Genomic DNA, 19,283 nt, shown 5'->3' on the forward strand with positions numbered 1-19,283 from the left:
GAATGTAAAAAGAAAACCTAACCCTAATTCCTATCTCTATCTCCTGCGCTTCTTTCTCTCTCTCATATTCGATTCTGCACCTCCCTCTCTCTATCGTTTGCACCTCTTCTCCCTCTCTCTCACCTAAAAAGAATATCAGTGCCTTTGTTTGTTCTTGCTGAACTGTATTATGAAAATTGAAGCACGTCTGGTAAACTTTGTTCCAATCTAATAAGGTATGGGCCTTGGATCATGTCTCAGGCCCAATTCAGGCCACCTTAAGAGTCCAAAATTTACAACCCGACCATAGTCTAGGGCCGGGCCGCAGTGACCCATGGACCAAGTCTAGAAACTCTTTCCTAATACAAAAGCTTCAAAGTAAAAGATCGTGCCGAGACACTTCGATCCCAGCCAGGTTTCTCTCGGAGGACTTTCTTCAACAACCTTAACGCGTTTGCAAACTCATCGAGCGAAGCTATGGTACGTTCTCCCTACGATTCGATTCCCAAATTGATTGAATCTTTTATGTGTCAGTTTTTTCGTGGTTTGGAGTTTAATATCTCCGAATTTAATGCCTAATTTGTTGGGCATTTTGGTGTCTAATCGTTGAATTATTGGTAATTACTTGATAGATTGATGTTTTAGTAGCGGATTTGCTTCAAATGGGAACAAAATGTGTACCCAAAGCTAGGAAAATGTTATGGAAATAGGCTCATATGGTTAAAAAAAATTGAATTGTGATATAATTTATCAATTGGTTTTTCATAAAGTTAAGCACCAATCGGAAGAGAGAAGTTAGCGTAGTTAAATTTCACACAATCTTTCGTATGAAACTTTTAAAGGTCATTATATATGTAATAAAATTTGGGAAACTTTACTTAAATGATCATTCTGGGAACATTGAATTAGGCGTGGGACATCTTAGTGGACTAGTGTATTGTTGCTTTAGTTTCTTTTGCTAATATGGGAAAGTTTGACAAGTAACGCAGTTTTTGAGGGGGGGCTCTCAAGCCTAGTCTAATGGTTCGTGACTGTATTCTACGTGGTTTAATTTGATAATATTTGTTGGTTGTGGAGGATTGCGTGAAGATGGGAGATGAATGTTGAGACAGGTTAAAAATCCAGTGTCGCTTGGATCATGCGTGTGTGTGTCAAGTGCTCATGAAGTCATTTACCTTTTTATTGATCGTTTATAGAGAGCTATTCTTGGTAAATGACATTGTTGTTTCTCAAATATGAAACCAACTCATCAGGATAGGAAAGAAAAACAGAGAGCACGTCATCATGGGTTAACTCAGCAAAAGAGGCAAGAGATTAAGGAAGCATTTGAGTTATTTGACACTGATGGCTCAGGTATTGCAATCTGTTGCTATCATATTTGTCTTTGGTATGGTTATCTTATATATGTTCTGATAATTTTTTTTTTTGCCTTCTTGTTTAGGCACTATTGATGCCAAGGAGCTGAATGTCGCCATGAGGTATGCAATTCATGTCAAATGTACTAAGAACTTTTAAGTTGATTGGTCATAAGAGAATTACAACCATGTTCTTCTCTTTACAGGGCCCTGGGTTTCGAGATGACAGAAGAGGTAATTTCTCTACCCAGTATGCTCCCTTCTTTACCAGGCACATGCGTGCATGTCCCTGCATGAGTCTGTTCACATGGGTTTTTGAAGAGTACAAAGTGCTTAGTTCTCTGTGGCAGTTTCGGAAGGGGAAAAAAGAAACAGCCAATTAATTAGGAAGGGTGACACATACACACACACACTCACTCTCTCTCTCTCTCTCTTCTGTAGTGCTTGTATGTAGTGCTATTTGCTCTTATTTTACAGATTTGGTTGCATCTGTAAATCTGCTTGGTTAAAGCTTGGGCATATGGTAGACTTCTTCTTTAGAGTGATATCTGAGTGACTGATGTAATGTATGTGGTTCTACTTTCTTGGTATTTCTAGGAGAATCTGTCCATGTTTCATGAGAGGTTCTTGAATTATATTATGAGCCATGTAGTTTTTTCTCTTTATCTCAAAGTTAGATTTTTTAGATTCTTGACTAAATGGCTAAAATATACTGTGTAATTCCAGCAAATCAATAACATGATTGCGGATGTCGACAAGGATGGCAGCGGTGCAATTGATTTTGATGAATTTGTGTACATGATGACAGCCAAAATTGGAGAAAGGGACACTAAGGAGGAGCTCATGAAAGCATTCCACATTATTGACCATGATAAAAATGTAAAAATTTTGTTCTCTCAGATATCATCTATGTTTCTTCTTGTCAATAACTGAGGTCTTTTTTCCCATTTGCATTTAGGGAAAGATATCTGTCGCAGACATTAAGCGTATAACAAAGGAGCTGGGTGAGAACTTCGCTGACAAGGATATTCTAGAGATGGTTGAGGAAGCTGACCGTGATCGTAAGTTTGCATACTCATATATTGGATGCAGCTTTTATTCTTTAGCATTTTGTTTATATATATATATATATATATATATTATGATCCTTATCTATTGTTTGTGAAACTTGATTACATGGATTTTAATGAGCAATAGGATCATCTTTTTCCAGAGTTGCCACTGGTTAAATTTTACTGGTTTTATATTTGGAAAGTAAAATCACCCTTCTATATAGCCTAAGCGAAATTGCTCTCCAAGAAATGAAAGGTGCTCCCCTCCCACACACACAAAAAACCGCACAACATTGGACTGCATCACGGTTTGATCATCAATAGTGACTGCATCACGGTTTGATTTTTTTTTTAAAAAAAATATATATATATGTTCATGGATTGGAAGATATAACATCAAATTTCTGTTAGTTATTTTTTTTTTGTAAGTAGATTATCATTGGTAATTATTTTTGTTTTTCGTGCATTGTGAGTAAATGATGAATTTGGATGTGATTGGCTTTTGAAATATGTACAGGTGATGGAGAAGTTGATGCTGACGAGTTTATCAGGATTATGACGAGAACTGCATATGGGTATTAGAAACTCTTGAGTATCAAGCTTGTTGAGAGTTTGATCCTGTGCAGAAGGTTTATTTCTGGACTATGCTGTTTCTGTACTCTAGTTATCCCCGAAGAAAAGAAGAAAAAAAGAGTGGCTTATTAGATATGTTATGGGTACATCCAGACTTATATATTTCAAGTACATTATGTAACTTATATTGGTCATATGGAGGTAGTCCAAGATAATGTTAAGCGCGTATTTCTTAATGTGACAATAAAAATTATTTGATTTCGAGGTGGAAGATTTGTCGTGTGAAATCATTCTTCCCTTCCCTTCCCCCTCCCCCCACCCCTCTTTCGAGTTTCTGAACATGGAGAATGGTGTTATGTGTCTGAACATGGAGAATGGTGTTACACTTGGGAGAAGGCCTTCCACTCTTCGATCACTACCATCTCTCTTTAAAAGTCATCTGCCGCTATCATTTTCACCGGGCACGGGCCCTTCCACTAATGAGGCAGGTAGTGATATACTGCATGCTTGACGTAAAATTTTATTATTTTAATTTTTTTTAAAAAAAATTAAAATTCGGCGTGCATCACTGTTGATGCAGTATATCACTACCCAAGCGGCCCTTTGATTAAGAAATGATGGAACCGGATTGGTTTGGATCCATTTCCCATTTTTATTTTAGTTTTAATTTCGTAAATTATGATGATTATTTTGTTGTATTTGTTGGTCCCACCCCCTCCTACTTAGCTTTAGAATACGTTTGGCACTTAGCAGACGGACTCGTATACTCTTTCCCTCTTTCATCTGATACGATGGTTATCTTGCTATAAAAAATAAAATAGAAAAATAGAAAAATAATGCAACAGCCTGAAAACGCATAACTGTAAAACGAACGGATGCTCAGGTTTTTTCAGCTGGTACGGACTGTAAATGGAGGGAAACCCCGAAAAAGAAATATGCCAGCAACGGTCAACATGGTTTTGAGTCCAATAATTCCAAGGCGTTTTCTTTGTGCTCTTTCTCGTCCAAGTCCAATGCCACCTTCTTTCAGATTCTTTGCTACGCTTCCATGTCCCCCAAAATTCTCTCCTCTGGGAGCTAGACAATCCATGAACACGCCTCCGTTGCTTAGTTCAAGCAATCCCAGAAGAGCTGAGTTTCTGCGTCTGGCAAGGCTTTGCCGAAGCATCAAACAAGTGGAGCCTCTGATGTCACTTCTAATAGTGAAGGGTCTGATTGAAGACGAGTCTTCCATAGGAGAATTCGTTTGGTCTTGTTTTTATCTGGGTGCTCCAGATGTAGCTGTCTCTGCATTCCGACGAATCAAAAAGCCCAGCGTGGTGTTGCAGAATTTGATGGTCAGGTGCCTTTGCAATTGTGGACTATACGAAGATGTCATGTTTCTCTATCTGAGTTGTCGGGCTTCGGGTTTGCCGTCTGATGATTTCACGTTTCCTTTTGTGATCAAGGCGTGTTCGGCTCTAAATGCACTGCGAATCGGAAAGGAGGTTCATTGTGTTGTTTTGAGAACTGGTTTTGAGAAAAATTTGGTTGTACAGACGACTTTGGTTGATTTCTATGCGAAATCTGGTTGCGTGGGAACCGCACGTACGCTGATTGATAGAATTCCACATCCAGACATAGTTTGTTGGAATGCGTTGATTGCGGGTTATTCTTCAAATGGGCTTGATGAGGACGCCTTTGAGGTTTTCAGGCAGATTCTTATGATGGGTTTGAAGCCCAATGTGAGCACTTTTGCCAGCATAATTCCTGTCTGCGCTCGTTTGGGATGTTTGGATATTGGAAAATGTCTTCATGGCTTCGCTGCCAAGTCTGGATATTTTTCAAATGATTTTTTGGTTCCTGCTTTAATTTCAATGTATGCTGGTGATGTCAATTTATCTAGTGCGAGGAGTTTGTTTGATTCGTTACTTGAAAAGAATGTTACCGTTTGGAACGCTATGATCTCTGCATATACACAGAGGCAAAACACTTTTGAAGCCTTTAAGGTGTTCCAGCAAATGATCCGTGCTGGGTTGCAGCCTAATTTGGTCACTTTTGTGTCCCTTATTCCATCATGTGAGAATGCCAATAGCCTTTGTGTTGGTGAATCCCTTCATGCATGTGTTATAAAGCATGGGTCAGAAGATCAGCTTCCCGTGTTAACTTCCCTTGTATCAATGTATTCTAAGCTTGGAGATGTCAATTCAGCTATCTTTCTTTTTTACCAGATGCCCCAAAAAAACCTCCTCTTATGGAATTCAATGGTTTCTGGACATGTGTATAATGGCCAATGGGATGCAAGTTTGGTCACATTTCGTGAAATGCAGTTTGCAGGATGCAATCCTGATGCAGTCTCCATTGTGAATATCCTTTCTGCCTGCTCCAAGCTAGAGGCTGTTTTGCTAGGCCAGTCTGCCCATGCAGTTAGTGTTAGAAAGGGTATTGACTCAAACCTTAATGTGACAAATGCACTCTTGGCCTTTTACTCTGATTGTCATCAGCTCTCCTCTTCCTTTCAGTTGTTTAATTCAATGGCTGGAAGAAATGCTGTATCATGGAATGCTTTGATATCTGGGTGTGTAAGCAATGGTGATGGGGAAAAGGCGGCTGTCCTTTTTCACCGGATGCAGAAAGAGGGCACGGAGTTGGATTTGGTTACCCTGATTAGTATTCTCCCCATTTTCTGCGAGAGCAAAAATCTAGTGCAAGGAAGGGCTTTACATGGTTTTGCTATGAAAACTGGTTTTGACTCCGACGTTTCTTTAGTCAATGCACTTATTAGCATGTATTGTTACTGTGGAGATCTTGAAACTGGGAGGTCACTCTTTGAAACCATGCCTCAAAGAAGTGTTGTCTCTTGGAATGCTCTAATAACTGGCTTTCGACGATGTTACAACTTACAGCATGAGGCTTTGATCTTATTTAGTCGAATGGTAAAAGAGGGTCAGAGGCCAAATTCTGTAACCTTGCTAAATATATTGCCTCTATGCTGCAACCAGTTGCAGGGTAAGTCTATACATGCTTTTGCAGTGAGAACAGGAGTTGCAAAAGAAACCCCTCTTGTTTCATCTCTTATATTCATGTATGCCAGAATTGAAATTTTAAATTCATGTCTATTGCTGTTTCAAATGGGAAATAGGGGGGATATTTCTCTGTGGAATGCTATTATGTCTGTGCACGTCCAATCAAAAAATGCCAAAAAGGCAGTCGCTTTCTTCTGTGATTTGCTTCAACTGGGACTGCAGCCTGACAAAATCACAGTCCTGAGTTTAATTTCGTCGTGTGTTCAGTTAAATAGCATAAATCTCACCCACTCTGTACTGAGTTACCTGATACGCAAGGGCTTTGACAAAGACATGGCCATCTGTAATGCCCTAATAGATTTGTATGCAAGAGGTGGACACATTTTAAATGCAAAGAAACTGTTTGACGGGTTGGTTGAAAAGGATGCTATATCTTTCAGTGTGATGATCAACGGGTATGGGTTGCATGGGGATGCTGAAGCTGCCCTTGACCTTTTGTCTCAGATGGAAGTTTCAGGGATGAGACCTGGTGATGTTATTTATTTGAATGTTTTATCAGCTTGCAGCCATTCTGGCTTAGTTGAGAAAGGACGCGCGGTGTTCAACTCTATGGTAGAACTAGGAATATCGCCAAAAATGGAGCACTATGCTTGCGTGGTTGACCTTCTCGGGAGAATAGGTCACTTGAATGAGGCTTATGACATTGTTAAGGGACTGGCTTGTAAACCTTCTGTAAGTATGCTTCAGTCCTTGTTGGGTGGTTGCAGAATCCATGGCAATGTTGAACTCGGAGAGAGAATTGGTGAGATGCTCTTTGAAATAGACCCAGAAAATTCTAGATCATATGTAATGCTTTACAATATCTATGCTGCAGCTGGAAGGTGGACAGATGCTGATAAACTGAGGGCTGATATGGAACGAAGACAGTTGAGAAAAATACCTGGATTCAGTCTTCTTGTGGAAAATGAACTTCAAGAGGAGGCATTGTCTTGAAGCATTGTGGACGGAACAAATTAAATTGATTCATGGACAACATCGCCAAGTGATATTGTGCATTTTCAAGGGAAAATCAATGAAGTTGACTATCTGGCCAGAGAACCAAGAAGGACAGGGTATTAAGCAAATTGAACCAGATTTGCCTGTGTTTATCATCTCCTGATTTGTCCAGGGCCCAAAAACCTGGAGACACATTCTTTTGACTCCTGGTTACCTGTCAGATTGAGTCATCAAATGGAAACACTCGTATAAGTGACATGGTGGACATGTTTTTGCCAAGCTAGAAGAGGTCAATATCGGGGAATGAGGGATTCAATTTAGCTAGTTGGATGTAGAAATTCAATTTAGCTAGGGAATGAGGGATTCAATTTAGCTAGGGAATGGGAAATTCTGTTGGGAGAAATCGGATGATGAAAACAACAAAGAAGCTGCTACAGTTACGATGGACTGAAGTTGAGGAAAAGAGAAGAATATGTTTCTTCGTTCACACTAGGTGGTCGCATACTGGAGGGAGCCGGGCTTGGCGATTTGACATGTTGGACATACAGTCAGCTCAGCATCCGACCAGGTCCAGCTCAATGTTTTCTGGGGCTGTAGACGAAACTTTTAAATTATCTCTTTTTTTTTTTAATATTTATATATTAATTAAATAATATTATTATATTTAGAGTCATTTTTATTAATTTTTACAAAAATAAATACAACAATAAAAAAATCAATTTTTTTTTTCTTTTATTTTATGAATCCTTACCTCTTTGATACACCTATTTCAAACAAAACTCACCAAAAAAATTGACAAAAACTCATACAAAACCCACAAGAAAAATCAAGCATAGAAATAAACATTACCAAAAAAAAAAAAATCAATTTTTTTTAAAATCATTACCTTGTTGATACACATGCTTCTCTCTCTCTCTCTCTCTCTCTCTCTTCATCACGTTCTATTTTGAGTGAAACTAAAGAAAGAGAAAAGAAGATAAGAGAGGACGCTGTCGACAGTGGAAAAGAAAAGAGAGAAAGAAAAAGAAATGAAAGAAAGTGGGTGATTAGATAGGATTAAAATAATCTTTCAATATCAAATAATTTCGGATGCATAAGTAGATAGGCTCTTTTTAAGTACAAAGATATTTGTTTTTCTTGGTTAATTGGTCTTATTTTACCATAGACTTATTATATTGAGGCCTTATTAAATTAAGATATTTTTTAAATTACTTACTTATCATGATTAGAGGCCTTAAGTTTTTATTAAAAAAAAAAATTAAGCCTGATTAAAAAAAATTGGCCTTAAATTACAAAAAAAAACAAATATATTATTAAAAAAAAAAAATTGGGCAAAATCTTTTTTTTCGAGGCCTTATTAATCCGGTACCCCTAAGCGTGTGCCTTACTCGTCTAGTAGACGAGTGGTCTAACCACCCTGCATCCGAGTCACTGCTCTAAAAGTTTTGGGAGCATTCCATTGCAAAGCAAGCTGCCAACACAACATGTCATTTCATATGCTGTTGACAGCTGTTATGGGCAATTTCGTCGAGTGGCGGCGTTGACGTACGAAGTCTGACATTCTCTCATTCCTCCTCAAATGTTAATTCCGCAGCCAATTTAATTAGGTATTGGTTGTTTTCCAATTCAATGTAACTTAAATAATAATCTGCGATGGAGGGAAACAAATTTCAAAACAAAATAATATGCAACTGTTTTTTTTTTAAAAAAAAAAATAATAATAATGTTATAGTACACCACAATGTTATTCCTGTGGCACTACAAATTAGGCTTTTTTTTTTTTTCTTTTTTTTTTTTTTAACAATGGTTGGTTGACAATACCATATAAAAAAAGTAGGATAAATGTGAAATAAAAATCAAGTATTCGGATATTATTCATATATTAGCACATTATAATCTTATAGTTAACTTATGTATATGATGAATTAATGAAAAATTGTACTTTTTTTTTTTTTTTAGAAATGAAAAATTGTACTCTACTAGCATACAATTCCCTTACACAAATGTCAAATAAACATAAATGTTGGGAGATAAAGTGATTATAAAATTTTTACTAATAGTACATTAATATACATATTTAGACATCTCACTAATTAAAAAACTTAAGTTAATAAGGTTGGGTCTACTTAAGAATATTAACTACTTTATTATTATTATTATTATTTTTATATATATTTTCTCAATATGATGTTGGAAATAATTTGGATGGTGTACAAATTCTCATTGATATAAAATAATTACAATATGAAATTAACAATAAAATAAAATAGATGAAAAGTAGAGTATAGAACAATCTTACAATATGCTATATATATATATATATATATATATATATATATATATATATATATATATATATATTCTCAATATGATGTTGGAAATAGTTGGAAATAATTTGGATGGTACACAAATTATCATTGATATAAAATAATTACAATCTAAAATTAACAATAAAATAAAAGAGATGAAAAGTAAAGTATAGAACGATCTCACAATATGTTATAGAATCACGCAAATGCGTTATTCTTGAAGGTTGATTCGTGCCTCCTGGAGTATATAACTCGATGTGATCGGATTATTTGACACGCAACTTCTCAGGATTAGACTATAGCGTCTACTTTCATTAAGGACGTACTTCCAAGAACAAAGAGTAATAGGACAATTCAAATATTTTCTTGTAGAACAACAATTCCATAATTGAAAATATAGAAGTAATATATATATATATATCAAGTGCTCTTTTTTGTATGTTTTATTGACAAGAAGGTTGGCTTAATATATAGAAATGAAGGTCACGTTTTCCTTCTTAAAGAGAATCTTTTAGGATCCAAAGCCTTGAATGACTTCATGACCAAACGGTCAAAAATGCTTGAAAACCACAAAAGACAAATACCTTTAAACCTTGTTAATGTCAAATGTCGAAACTGGTGAACAATTAAAACTCAAGGAATTGTTAATGGCCAACGGTTAGAAACAATAAAAGTGAAAATCAATAGATTTGATGACTAAGGGTCAAAACGTATGGAGAAACTTAATGCCCTTAATGACCAAACGATCACAAAAATTATTTCTCAAAGAAACCACTAGCAAATATCAAACAAGGAATAAAAGGGCTTATGAAGAAAGAAAAGAAGAAAATAATTTGTTTATAACACATATATTACAACATATGAGACTCCATACTTATAGGTGGAACGATCTTGCTTGGACCTCTTTCATGTGAGACCCGATAAATATTAATAGGATCTCTTTCATACGTTGTCATATTTCTAATTGTCCTATCAGCGTGAAACATTTCTAATTTATGACATCATCCAAATATCGTTACCTTTGAATGGTTTTTGACCCTCTCTTATGCTAGTTGGGTATGTTGCGCTGTAAAGCTCAAGTGCAGCCACGGTTAAAAAAACAAAAAAAAACTTTCAGATGCCGTGTCTCCTCCAGTCGTAAGCGTTCAGCTACATATTCCACGTGGTAGTGAACCCCATGCTGGTCATCACTCGTACGGTCGTGGCGTCGTGCCCCACTTTCGAAGCACTTCTCTCCCCCAAACAGAAACATCTAAAAACCGAAGTAAAAAATAATAATAATAATTTTACTCTTCACGTTTTTTTTTAAACATTTAATAAAAAATATAATAAATGTGATAAATAAGTCAAGTAGAAAAGATTGCATAGGACATGTGGACTCCCGCCCCTTAAATATTTTTTCTCTTTCTATTTATATTTTTATATTTTTTATATTTTTTTTTCTATTTTAAATGACATATCTTGCAATATCATTAGTTCCAAGGGATTATGTCAAAATGCAGAAAGAGAAATGATATATAGTAAATTGATATTTAATAGGTTTTTATGCAATTGTGATATAATTATGATGATGGGGTGATTATTATTAATTAATTTTTTATTTTTATAAGCCCTTATTAATATAAAAATTAATTTTTACTATCACATCGTTGTAGTTGTATGTCAATCAAATAGGAGTTTATTAAATAACATTACTAAAGAAAGAGACCTATTTGTTCAGTCAATTTTTAAATATTAAAAAACGATTTGCAACTAACTGAAATTACTTTTCTTCTTTTTTTCCCCTTAAATACAAGTTGTCCTATTAGTGTGAAAAAAAAAAAAAAAATCTAATTTATCTTTGAATAGTTTTTTTTTATATAGAAATATGTTAACATCTAATAAAAACTTTATATTTTATCCATAAAAATTCATGTGGTAAGATCATCTTCTCTTTATTTTGCCTTTTTTTCCTCTGCAAAAAAAAATGAAGTGTCATCTTGTCAAGTGAACTTTTATGAGCAAAATATAGAGTTTTTAGTAGATTATAGCATTTCTCTATTTCTAACCCTTTCAAACAGTTGGGGATGCTGCGCTGTAAAGCTCACGTGCAGCCACGGCAACCGAAAAAACCCACATATGATGTCTTACAAACCGTCTAAATGCCGCGTGTCTGCTCCAGACGTAAGCGATCAGCTCAGTATCCCACGTGGTAGAGAACACAAGAAGCTGGTCATCACTCGGCCCCACTTCTCTCAAGCCTTTACCTTCCAAGAAGGAAACATCTAGAAACCGAAATAAGAATGACTGTGTGGGAACGGCGCACCAGCTGGCAAGTGGCAGCCACATCAACTCCAGCACCTGCGACCCTCCTCCTATAAAATCGCTCCCTTCGCTCGCTTCGGCAGCGAACCAGGCCTTCGTAGCAGATTAGCTTTGCAAAAAGACCCTCAGGAAAATCATAAATTCCTTGAGGATCCCCAAACTGGATTCGTCTAATGCAAATATGTCCTATCCTAGGATACGATGTATCTCACAGGAAGTGGAGCACTACATCATGGTGTCAGCTCTCAAACACGTGATCACCGGCGGCACTGATCATGGTCTCACCCAGGACTTTCACCTTCAAATACTACCACCCGTCACCCAGAATGCCACCTCAGTATCATTCCATTCCACCACAGCCAGCGGGACCAAGAGTGTGGATGCTGACGCGTGCCCATTATGCAGGATCAACGGCTGTCCGGGGTGCAATCACATCCCCCACATTAGGGAAAACAAGAAGAAGAAGAAGAAGAACGAGAGCAAAACGACGACGACGAAGAAGAAGAAGCACAGGGGAGTGAGGCAGAGGCCGTGGGGGAAGTGGGCAGCGGAGATAAGGGACCCAAGGCGGGCGGCGAGGGTGTGGCTGGGAACATTCGAGACGGCGGAGCTGGCAGCGAGGGCCTATGACAAGGCCGCCATCGAGTTCCGTGGTGCGAGGGCCAAGCTCAACTTCCCGGCGTCGGACTACGCAGAGAAAAAGCAGAGCGCGGAGCATGAGATAGCTGACGAGGATATGCCAAATGTAGCGGCGGATGAGTCTAAGAGAACTAATAACAAGAGCGAGACTGAGAGTGTGAAAGAGGAGTTGTGGGATATGTTTACGGAGGACGACCTTAGAGGGATGGTCATGGATTTGCTTTGAGAATGCAACAAAAAAAAAAAAAAAACAACTTCGATTATATTAGCGCCGTGAGAATAGGATTTACAGCCTCCAAGGAGTCCAAATGGGTAGTTCGACCATGTTTCATAGAGCGGAAGTGACTAATTCGAATTCGCTAATTCGAATTCTTTTTTTTAATCCTTGTGTTAAAAAAAAAAACAGGAAAAAAAAAAGTAAGGTAGTATTAGAATTAGAATCCCATTTGGCTCCATTAGTTAGTTTAAATTAATAAATTTATATATTTTTATATATAATTTCAATATGGGAATTGGTTTTTTTTTTTTTTTTTTTTTTTTTTTTTCCAGTTATTCATTATTGGGAATTTAGGATTGCAGAGATCAAAGGACAGAATTAGGAATTTTAGGAATGCAGAGACCAAAGGAATTAGAGAGATATTAAATCACAATTTATTCTAAAAATTAAACCTTAATAAGATATTTAGTGGTTAAATCACTATTTATCTTAAAAGTTTAAATTGATTAAAAATAATAATTAATTTAATTTATATTTTAAGAAGAGGTAATGAAAAGATATTGGGTTAACATTCTAAAATGCAAAGATAAACTAGCTAGAAGTTTATAATGTTTGGAGGTAATCTATAAGCGAAATATCTTAAGTATATACTATACGTGCCCCCTATCATTAGAATCAAATTTTAGTTATACAGAATTGATTTGTATTTAATTAACTTATTGTTAGGAAAGAAAATTCAAATTGAATATTTGTGCTATTTGTGCTATTTGTGTGTAATACTTGCATTCTATTTTTCTATTTTTCTAGATCACGTGATTGTAAATACTTGTTATATGTTATACATCCTATCGATGTATTCTTAACTTGTAGTTGCAAACATATTCGGATCAGATTGTGTTTTTTGAATGCTTATTTGTGTTTACTTGGTAATTAAATGACTTATGCAGTCCAAGTGGGAGATTGTTGTATTTTATTTCACTTTTGGGTGGACTGCATAGTCATTTTAATATTTAGGTCCATAATGGGCTGTACCAATTTTATAAGCAGTTGAGGAAGCCATGTACTCTTACTCTACATATATAATGAAGTTAGCCCATTATACTTTATTAGGTCATCAGAGCAATTAGGGTTGAGAGACTAATGTCCTCTACACACACAACACAACAGGACAAAGGGAAGAAGATGGCAGACTCATCTTCCAGCAAATAAGGTACGTTTACATTATTTTTATTGTTCACATGCTATGGAATAAGACAGATTTATTTAGTAAAATTCTAACATTATGTAGAAATGCAGAAAGAGAAATGATGTATAATAAATTGATATTTAATAGATTTTTATGCTATTGTCGTACAATTATGATGATATGGTGACTATCATCGATTAATTTTTTATTTTTATAAGCCCTTATTAATATAAATGTTAATTTTTACTATCACATCGTTATAATTGTATGTCAATTGAATAGGAGTTTATTAAATAACATGACGAAAGAAAGAGACCTATTTGTTCAGTCAATTTCTAAAATCTTAAAAAACGATTTGCAACTAACTGAAATTACTTCTTTTTTTTCTTTCTTTTTTCCCCTTAAATACAAGTTGTCCTATTAGTGCCCCAAAAAAAAAAAAAAAAAAAAAAATCTAATTTGTCTTTGAATAGTTTTTTTTTTTTTTTTTTTAGAAATATGTTAAAATCTAATAAAAACTCTATATTTTGTCCATAAAAATTCATGTGGTAAGATCATCTTCTTTTTGCTTTGCCTTTTTTTCCTCCGCAAAAAAATAAAGTGACATCTTGCTAGGTGAACTTTTATGAGCAAAATATAAAGTTTTTAGTAAATTATAGCATTTCTCTATTTTTAACCCATTGGGTAAAGATAAACAGCACGCAGCGTGCCGTGCAAAAAAAAAAATTTTCTTAAAAAAAAAAAAATTTGCATTGTCGCGCGTGGGCGTGCCACGCACGACGCGTGCTCCCAATCAGTACTCCCTCCCTTTCAGACAGTTGGGGATGTTGCGCTGTAAAGCTCACGTGCAGCCACGGCAACCGAAAAAACCCGCATATGATGTGTTACAAACCCTCTAAATTCCGCGTGTCTGCTCCAGACGTAAGCGATCAGCTCAGTATCCCACGTGGTAGAGAACACAAGAAGCTGGTCATCACTCCCACTTCTCTCAAGCCTTTACCTTCCAAGAAGGAAACATCTAGAAACCGAAGTAAGAACGACTGTGTGGGAACAGCGCACCAGCTGGCAAGTGGCAACCACATCAACTCCAGCACCTGCGACCCTCCTCCTATAAAATCGCTCCCTTCGCTCGCTTCGGCAGCGAACCAGGCCTTCGTAGCAGATTAGCTTTGCAAAAAGACCCTCAGGAAAATCATAAATTCCTTGAGGATCCCCAAACTGGATTCGTCTAATGCAAATATGTCCTATCCTAGGATACGATGTATCTCACAGGAAGTGGAGCACTACATCATGGTGTCAGCTCTCAAACACGTGATCACCGGCGGCACTGATCATGGTCTCACCCAGGACTTTCACCTTCAAATACTACCACCCGTCACCCAGAATGCCACCTCAGTATCATTCCATTCCACCACAGCCAGCGGGACCAAGAGTGTGGATGCTGACGCGTTCCCATTATGCAGGATCAACGGCTGTCCGGGGTGCAATCACATCCCCCACATTAGGGAAAACAAGAAGAAGAAGAAGAAGAACGAGAGCAAAACGACGACGACGAAGAAGAAGAAGCACAGGGGAGTGAGGCAGAGGCCGTGGGGGAAGTGGGCAGCGGAGATAAGGGACCCAAGGCGGGCGGCGAGGGTGTGGCTGGGAACATTCGAGACGGCGGAGCTGGCAGCGAGGGCCTATGACAAGGCCGCCATCGAGTTCCGTGGAGCGAGGGCCAAGCTCAACTTCCCGGCGTCGGACTACGCAGATAAAAAGCAGAGCGGGGAACATGAGAAAGCTGACGAGGAGATGCCAAATGTAGCGGCGGATGAGTCTAAGAGAACTAATAACAAGAGCGAGACTGAGAGTGTGAAAGAGGAGTTGTGGGATATGTATACGGAGGACGACCTTAGAGGGATGGTCATGGATTTGCTTTGAGAATGCAACAAAAAAAAAAAGACTTGGTTTATATTAGCGCCGTGAGAATAAGATTTACGGTCTCCAAGGAGTCCAAAAGGGTCGTTGGACCACATCTTATAAATCGAAAGACACTAATTCAAATTTTGTTTTTTAATCCCTTGTAAAAAAAAAAAAAAAGGTACGGTAGTGTTAGAATTAGAATCCCATTTAATTTGGCTCCATTAGTTAGTTTAAATTAATAAATTTATATATTTTTATATATAATTTCAATGTGGGAATTGGAATTTTTTTTTTTTTTTTTTTCAGTTATTCATTATGGACAGAATTGGGAATTGAGGATTGCAGAGATCAGAGGACAGAATTAGGAATTTTAGGAATGCAGAGACCAAAGGAATTAGAGAGATATTAAATCACAATTTATTCTAAAAATTAAAATTTATTAAAATATTTAGTGGTTAAATCACTATTTATCGTAAAAGTTTAAATTGATTAAAAAAATAATTAATTTAATTTATATTTTAAGAAGAGGTAATGAAAAGTGATTGGGTTAACATTCTAAAATACAAAGATAAACTAGCTAGAAGTTTATAATGTTTGGAGGTAATCTACAAGCGAAATATCTGAAGTATATACTGTACGTGCTCCCTATCATTAGAATCAAATTTTAGTTATACAGAATTGATTTGTATTGAAGTAACTTATTGTTAGGAAAGAAAATTCAAATTGAATATTAATTTAGGAAGGAATTATGAATTTTACATTCGGATAGGAGAACTGAGATAAATTCTTTTCCAAGATATATTTCAATGAACAAAGAAGGAAGAAGCGAGAAACAGCGAATATGGTGAATAGGGGTCAAGAGGATTTTGCTCAGATATTCCAATAATACATCAGCAATAGGCCCCAGTGCCACTTCTGATTGTGACTCATGATTGGGAATTCCAATCGCGTGTACTGCTGACTTAAGAGATTGTTTTAAGAGAGCTGTTAGAGATACCATTATTTTTTTTCAAATTTTCTTTCCTAAATAATTTGGACCCACATTCATTTAAAAGAAAAAATATATATATATTGAATAGATTAGATCATTTGGAAAAAAGAATTTGAAAAAAAAAAAAGTGTTAGGATGTTTAATATTATCCCAAATCTTATAATATGTAATCGAAAGAAAATCAAAATTGAATAAAAATTAAAAGGGAATTAAAAAAAAAAAACACAAAAATGTTTTCGGTGGGAATAAGGCCCACTAGACATACTTTTGCCGGCCGGCGTAGAAGATGTCAATATTAGGGAGCAGCCGAACAGGGAATGGTGGGGGGCTTAAATTTAACGTCGTATACAGCAGCCAAAGGAATGTGCAGGTAGTGGACGGCGGAAAGATCATTGATTGACATGCAAAAACCGTGAGGAATTCTCTTGCGAGTGGTCGGAAAATGAAAACAGAACATAAAAAGCTGTACATGTACTCACAAAAATCTGTATTATGTTCCCCCTATTGCTATAGCCAGGGGACCAGGGTTGACCCTTTCCATTTTTGTCATGTTGGAAATTCAGCCAGCTCGGCAGCCGCATCATTGTTTCAAAAGTTTCCTTTACAAGTAGGTAGGCCCACGTTGGACGGTCCATGTCCTTGTCATCTTATCAGCTGTAGACAGTTGTTATGGCGAAGTTCGTTGAGATACGGCGATCAGCTTAACCCGGTCTTGGTCTCTCATGCCTCTACTCTGGTCAAGTCCTACATCCAATTTGACTTTTCCATAACTGTTTCCGCCTAATTATATATGGGAAACCGGGAGAGGGAAGGATTTTCCCAAACCAAAATAATGTTAGCCGCATACATTTTTAATGTGACAATAAACATTATTATTAAATTAAAAATGTACAACTATTTCAATAATAATTTTTAGGGGGTAATTATGTTTTTTCCCATCAACTATCACGCATTGTTAATTTTCCTTATATGTCCCCAAGACGTAGCTCAATCGACTGTGAGCCACGCCGATCACTAATTCGAATTTTCCATTCCCCATTTCTTTGTGTTGGCTAGAGCTGTTAAGTGAGCGAAGCGTCTCGCGAGCAAGCTCGGGCTCGGCTCGCATAAGCTCGGCTCGTGCTCGACTCGAATATTAAATGAAGCACTTCATGAACACAAATCCTGGCTCGAATATTAAACGAAGCAAGCTCGGCTCGACTCGGCTAAGCTCGTGAACAGCTCGTATAAGCTCAAGTGTATATATATATATATATATATATATATATATATATAAACTAAGTAATAAATAATTAATTATAAATCTCATTATTATTAAAACCTTAAAATTGCATTTATATTTAAGTGTTAGAGAATGAAAAATTCTAGACCCTTTGTGATGAAAGAGAGAGAGAGCAATCATTAAAAAGACCTCGATTCAATTAGAGCAGATCCAAACGAAAGGAAGAAGAATAAAGTATAAACTATTGAGGGAGATTGCGAAAGGCATAAACTATTGATGAATCAAACAGACTCAAACACTATCACTACATGTCTGGTGAGTAAGAGTGAGAGAGTGAGAAATGAGAGTTCAGGTGGAAGATCCGTTGTGACTGGTGAGGGGGATTGAGAGAGAGACGTTAAAAAAATATTTTTTTGTAGGGGGCGTTGTCCCAATGCAATCTGAATGCAACCTGTTAACTTGTCCCACATTGTTAAGAAAACATCAATCTCCAAGTTTGCTTATCTATAAAAGGATGCATATCCTCTCTCTTTGAAACCAAATGCCTTGCTGTATTGACTCAGGCTCCATACTTGACTAGTCAGGCTAAGCAAATACTCATATGCAAAGTAACTTCTTAAGCTGTTTAAGAATACTTGAAGTTAAAATTTTTTTTTAAAACAAAAACATTAAATATAAGAGCCAGCTCGCGAGCTGGCTCGGCTCGACTTATTATTAGCTCGAGCTCGATTTTTTTGGCTCGCCCTTAAGCTCGACTCGAGCTCGAGCTTGAGTAAAATTTAAACGAGCCAAGCTTGAACAAGGGAAGCTCGCTCAAGCTCGGCTCGTTTACACCCCTAGACTGTTGGCCATGTTAAAAAAAAAAATCCCCATGAACTGCCAACCTTACTGTTCAACCCTATTAGACTACCATTTTCTTCCCAAAACTTCCCTTTTGTCAATCAAACTCGTTAAATTGGATTGAATATTCTCTTTTAAACATTAAATGTCATTAAAAGACATAAATACCCCAAATAAAAAGTGTAAATTTATAAAATTTATAAATTCATTTTAAAAAAAAACAGCGATGGCCAACAAGCCACCCCCAGAAGTAGCCAGGGGTGGCTTGCTACCACCCCCCAACCCACGTCCACTCCTAGATCTGGCTATGGGTGGCCCATGCCCATGGGGCATGGGGGTGGCGCTACCAACCCTCAACCAGATCAAAGGGTAACCCGAAGGCCACCCCCACCTCAGGGGTGGCATGCAGGCAAGGGCAAACCTACACAAGTTCTAAAATTTTAAAATTACCCTTAAAATTTAAAATTTTATTCCTACAATTTATGGATTTTTATGAAATGTCTCCCAAAAACTAAATTTTTACATTATGTTCCCCTAATCTTAATTGTCTAGTTCCACCCTTGCACGTGAGCCACCTAAGGTGGCTAGGGTGGCCACGTGCCACCCCGGTGGGTCGGAGGGTGCGGCGAGCCACCATCGGCCACTTCTGGGGGTGGCTCATTGGCCACCTCTCAATTTTTTTTTTTTAATAATTTATATATTTATTTACT

At 37.0% G+C, this 19,283-nt stretch overlaps 4 protein-coding genes across 4 annotated transcripts; all 4 read left to right on the forward strand.

The window, feature by feature from the left end:
- Positions 1–351: 351 nt before the first annotated feature.
- Positions 352–3,230, forward strand: LOC132187240 (putative calcium-binding protein CML13). The gene is made up of 7 exons (XM_059601486.2): positions 352–459; positions 1,233–1,332; positions 1,421–1,457; positions 1,541–1,568; positions 2,061–2,213; positions 2,293–2,395; positions 2,904–3,230. Exons 1-7 carry the CDS (start codon positions 457–459, stop codon positions 2,966–2,968), a joined length of 489 nt encoding a protein of 162 aa, XP_059457469.2. The 5' UTR covers positions 352–456; the 3' UTR covers positions 2,969–3,230.
- A 580-nt stretch (positions 3,231–3,810) lies between these two features.
- LOC132187802 (pentatricopeptide repeat-containing protein At5g39350-like) lies at positions 3,811–7,544 on the forward strand. The gene has a single exon (XM_059602240.2). It carries the CDS (start codon positions 3,835–3,837, stop codon positions 6,955–6,957), a length of 3,123 nt encoding a protein of 1,040 aa, XP_059458223.2. The 5' UTR covers positions 3,811–3,834; the 3' UTR covers positions 6,958–7,544.
- A 4,134-nt stretch (positions 7,545–11,678) lies between these two features.
- LOC132188760 (ethylene-responsive transcription factor ERF109) lies at positions 11,679–12,546 on the forward strand. Its single transcript, XM_059603295.2, has one exon. It carries the CDS (start codon positions 11,755–11,757, stop codon positions 12,436–12,438), a length of 684 nt encoding a protein of 227 aa, XP_059459278.1. The 5' UTR covers positions 11,679–11,754; the 3' UTR covers positions 12,439–12,546.
- Positions 12,547–14,778: 2,232 nt separating this feature from the next.
- Positions 14,779–15,538, forward strand: LOC132186543 (ethylene-responsive transcription factor ERF109-like). Its single transcript, XM_059600521.2, has one exon. The coding sequence runs from the start codon at positions 14,855–14,857 to the stop codon at positions 15,536–15,538; it is 684 nt and encodes a 227-aa protein (XP_059456504.1). The 5' UTR covers positions 14,779–14,854.
- Positions 15,539–19,283: the final 3,745 nt, after the last annotated feature.

Source organism: Corylus avellana, chromosome 6, assembly GCF_965113065.1.
Source record: "Corylus avellana chromosome 6, dhCorAvel1.hap1.2, whole genome shotgun sequence".
In the NCBI taxonomy this organism is placed as follows: Eukaryota; Viridiplantae; Streptophyta; class Magnoliopsida; order Fagales; family Betulaceae; genus Corylus; species Corylus avellana.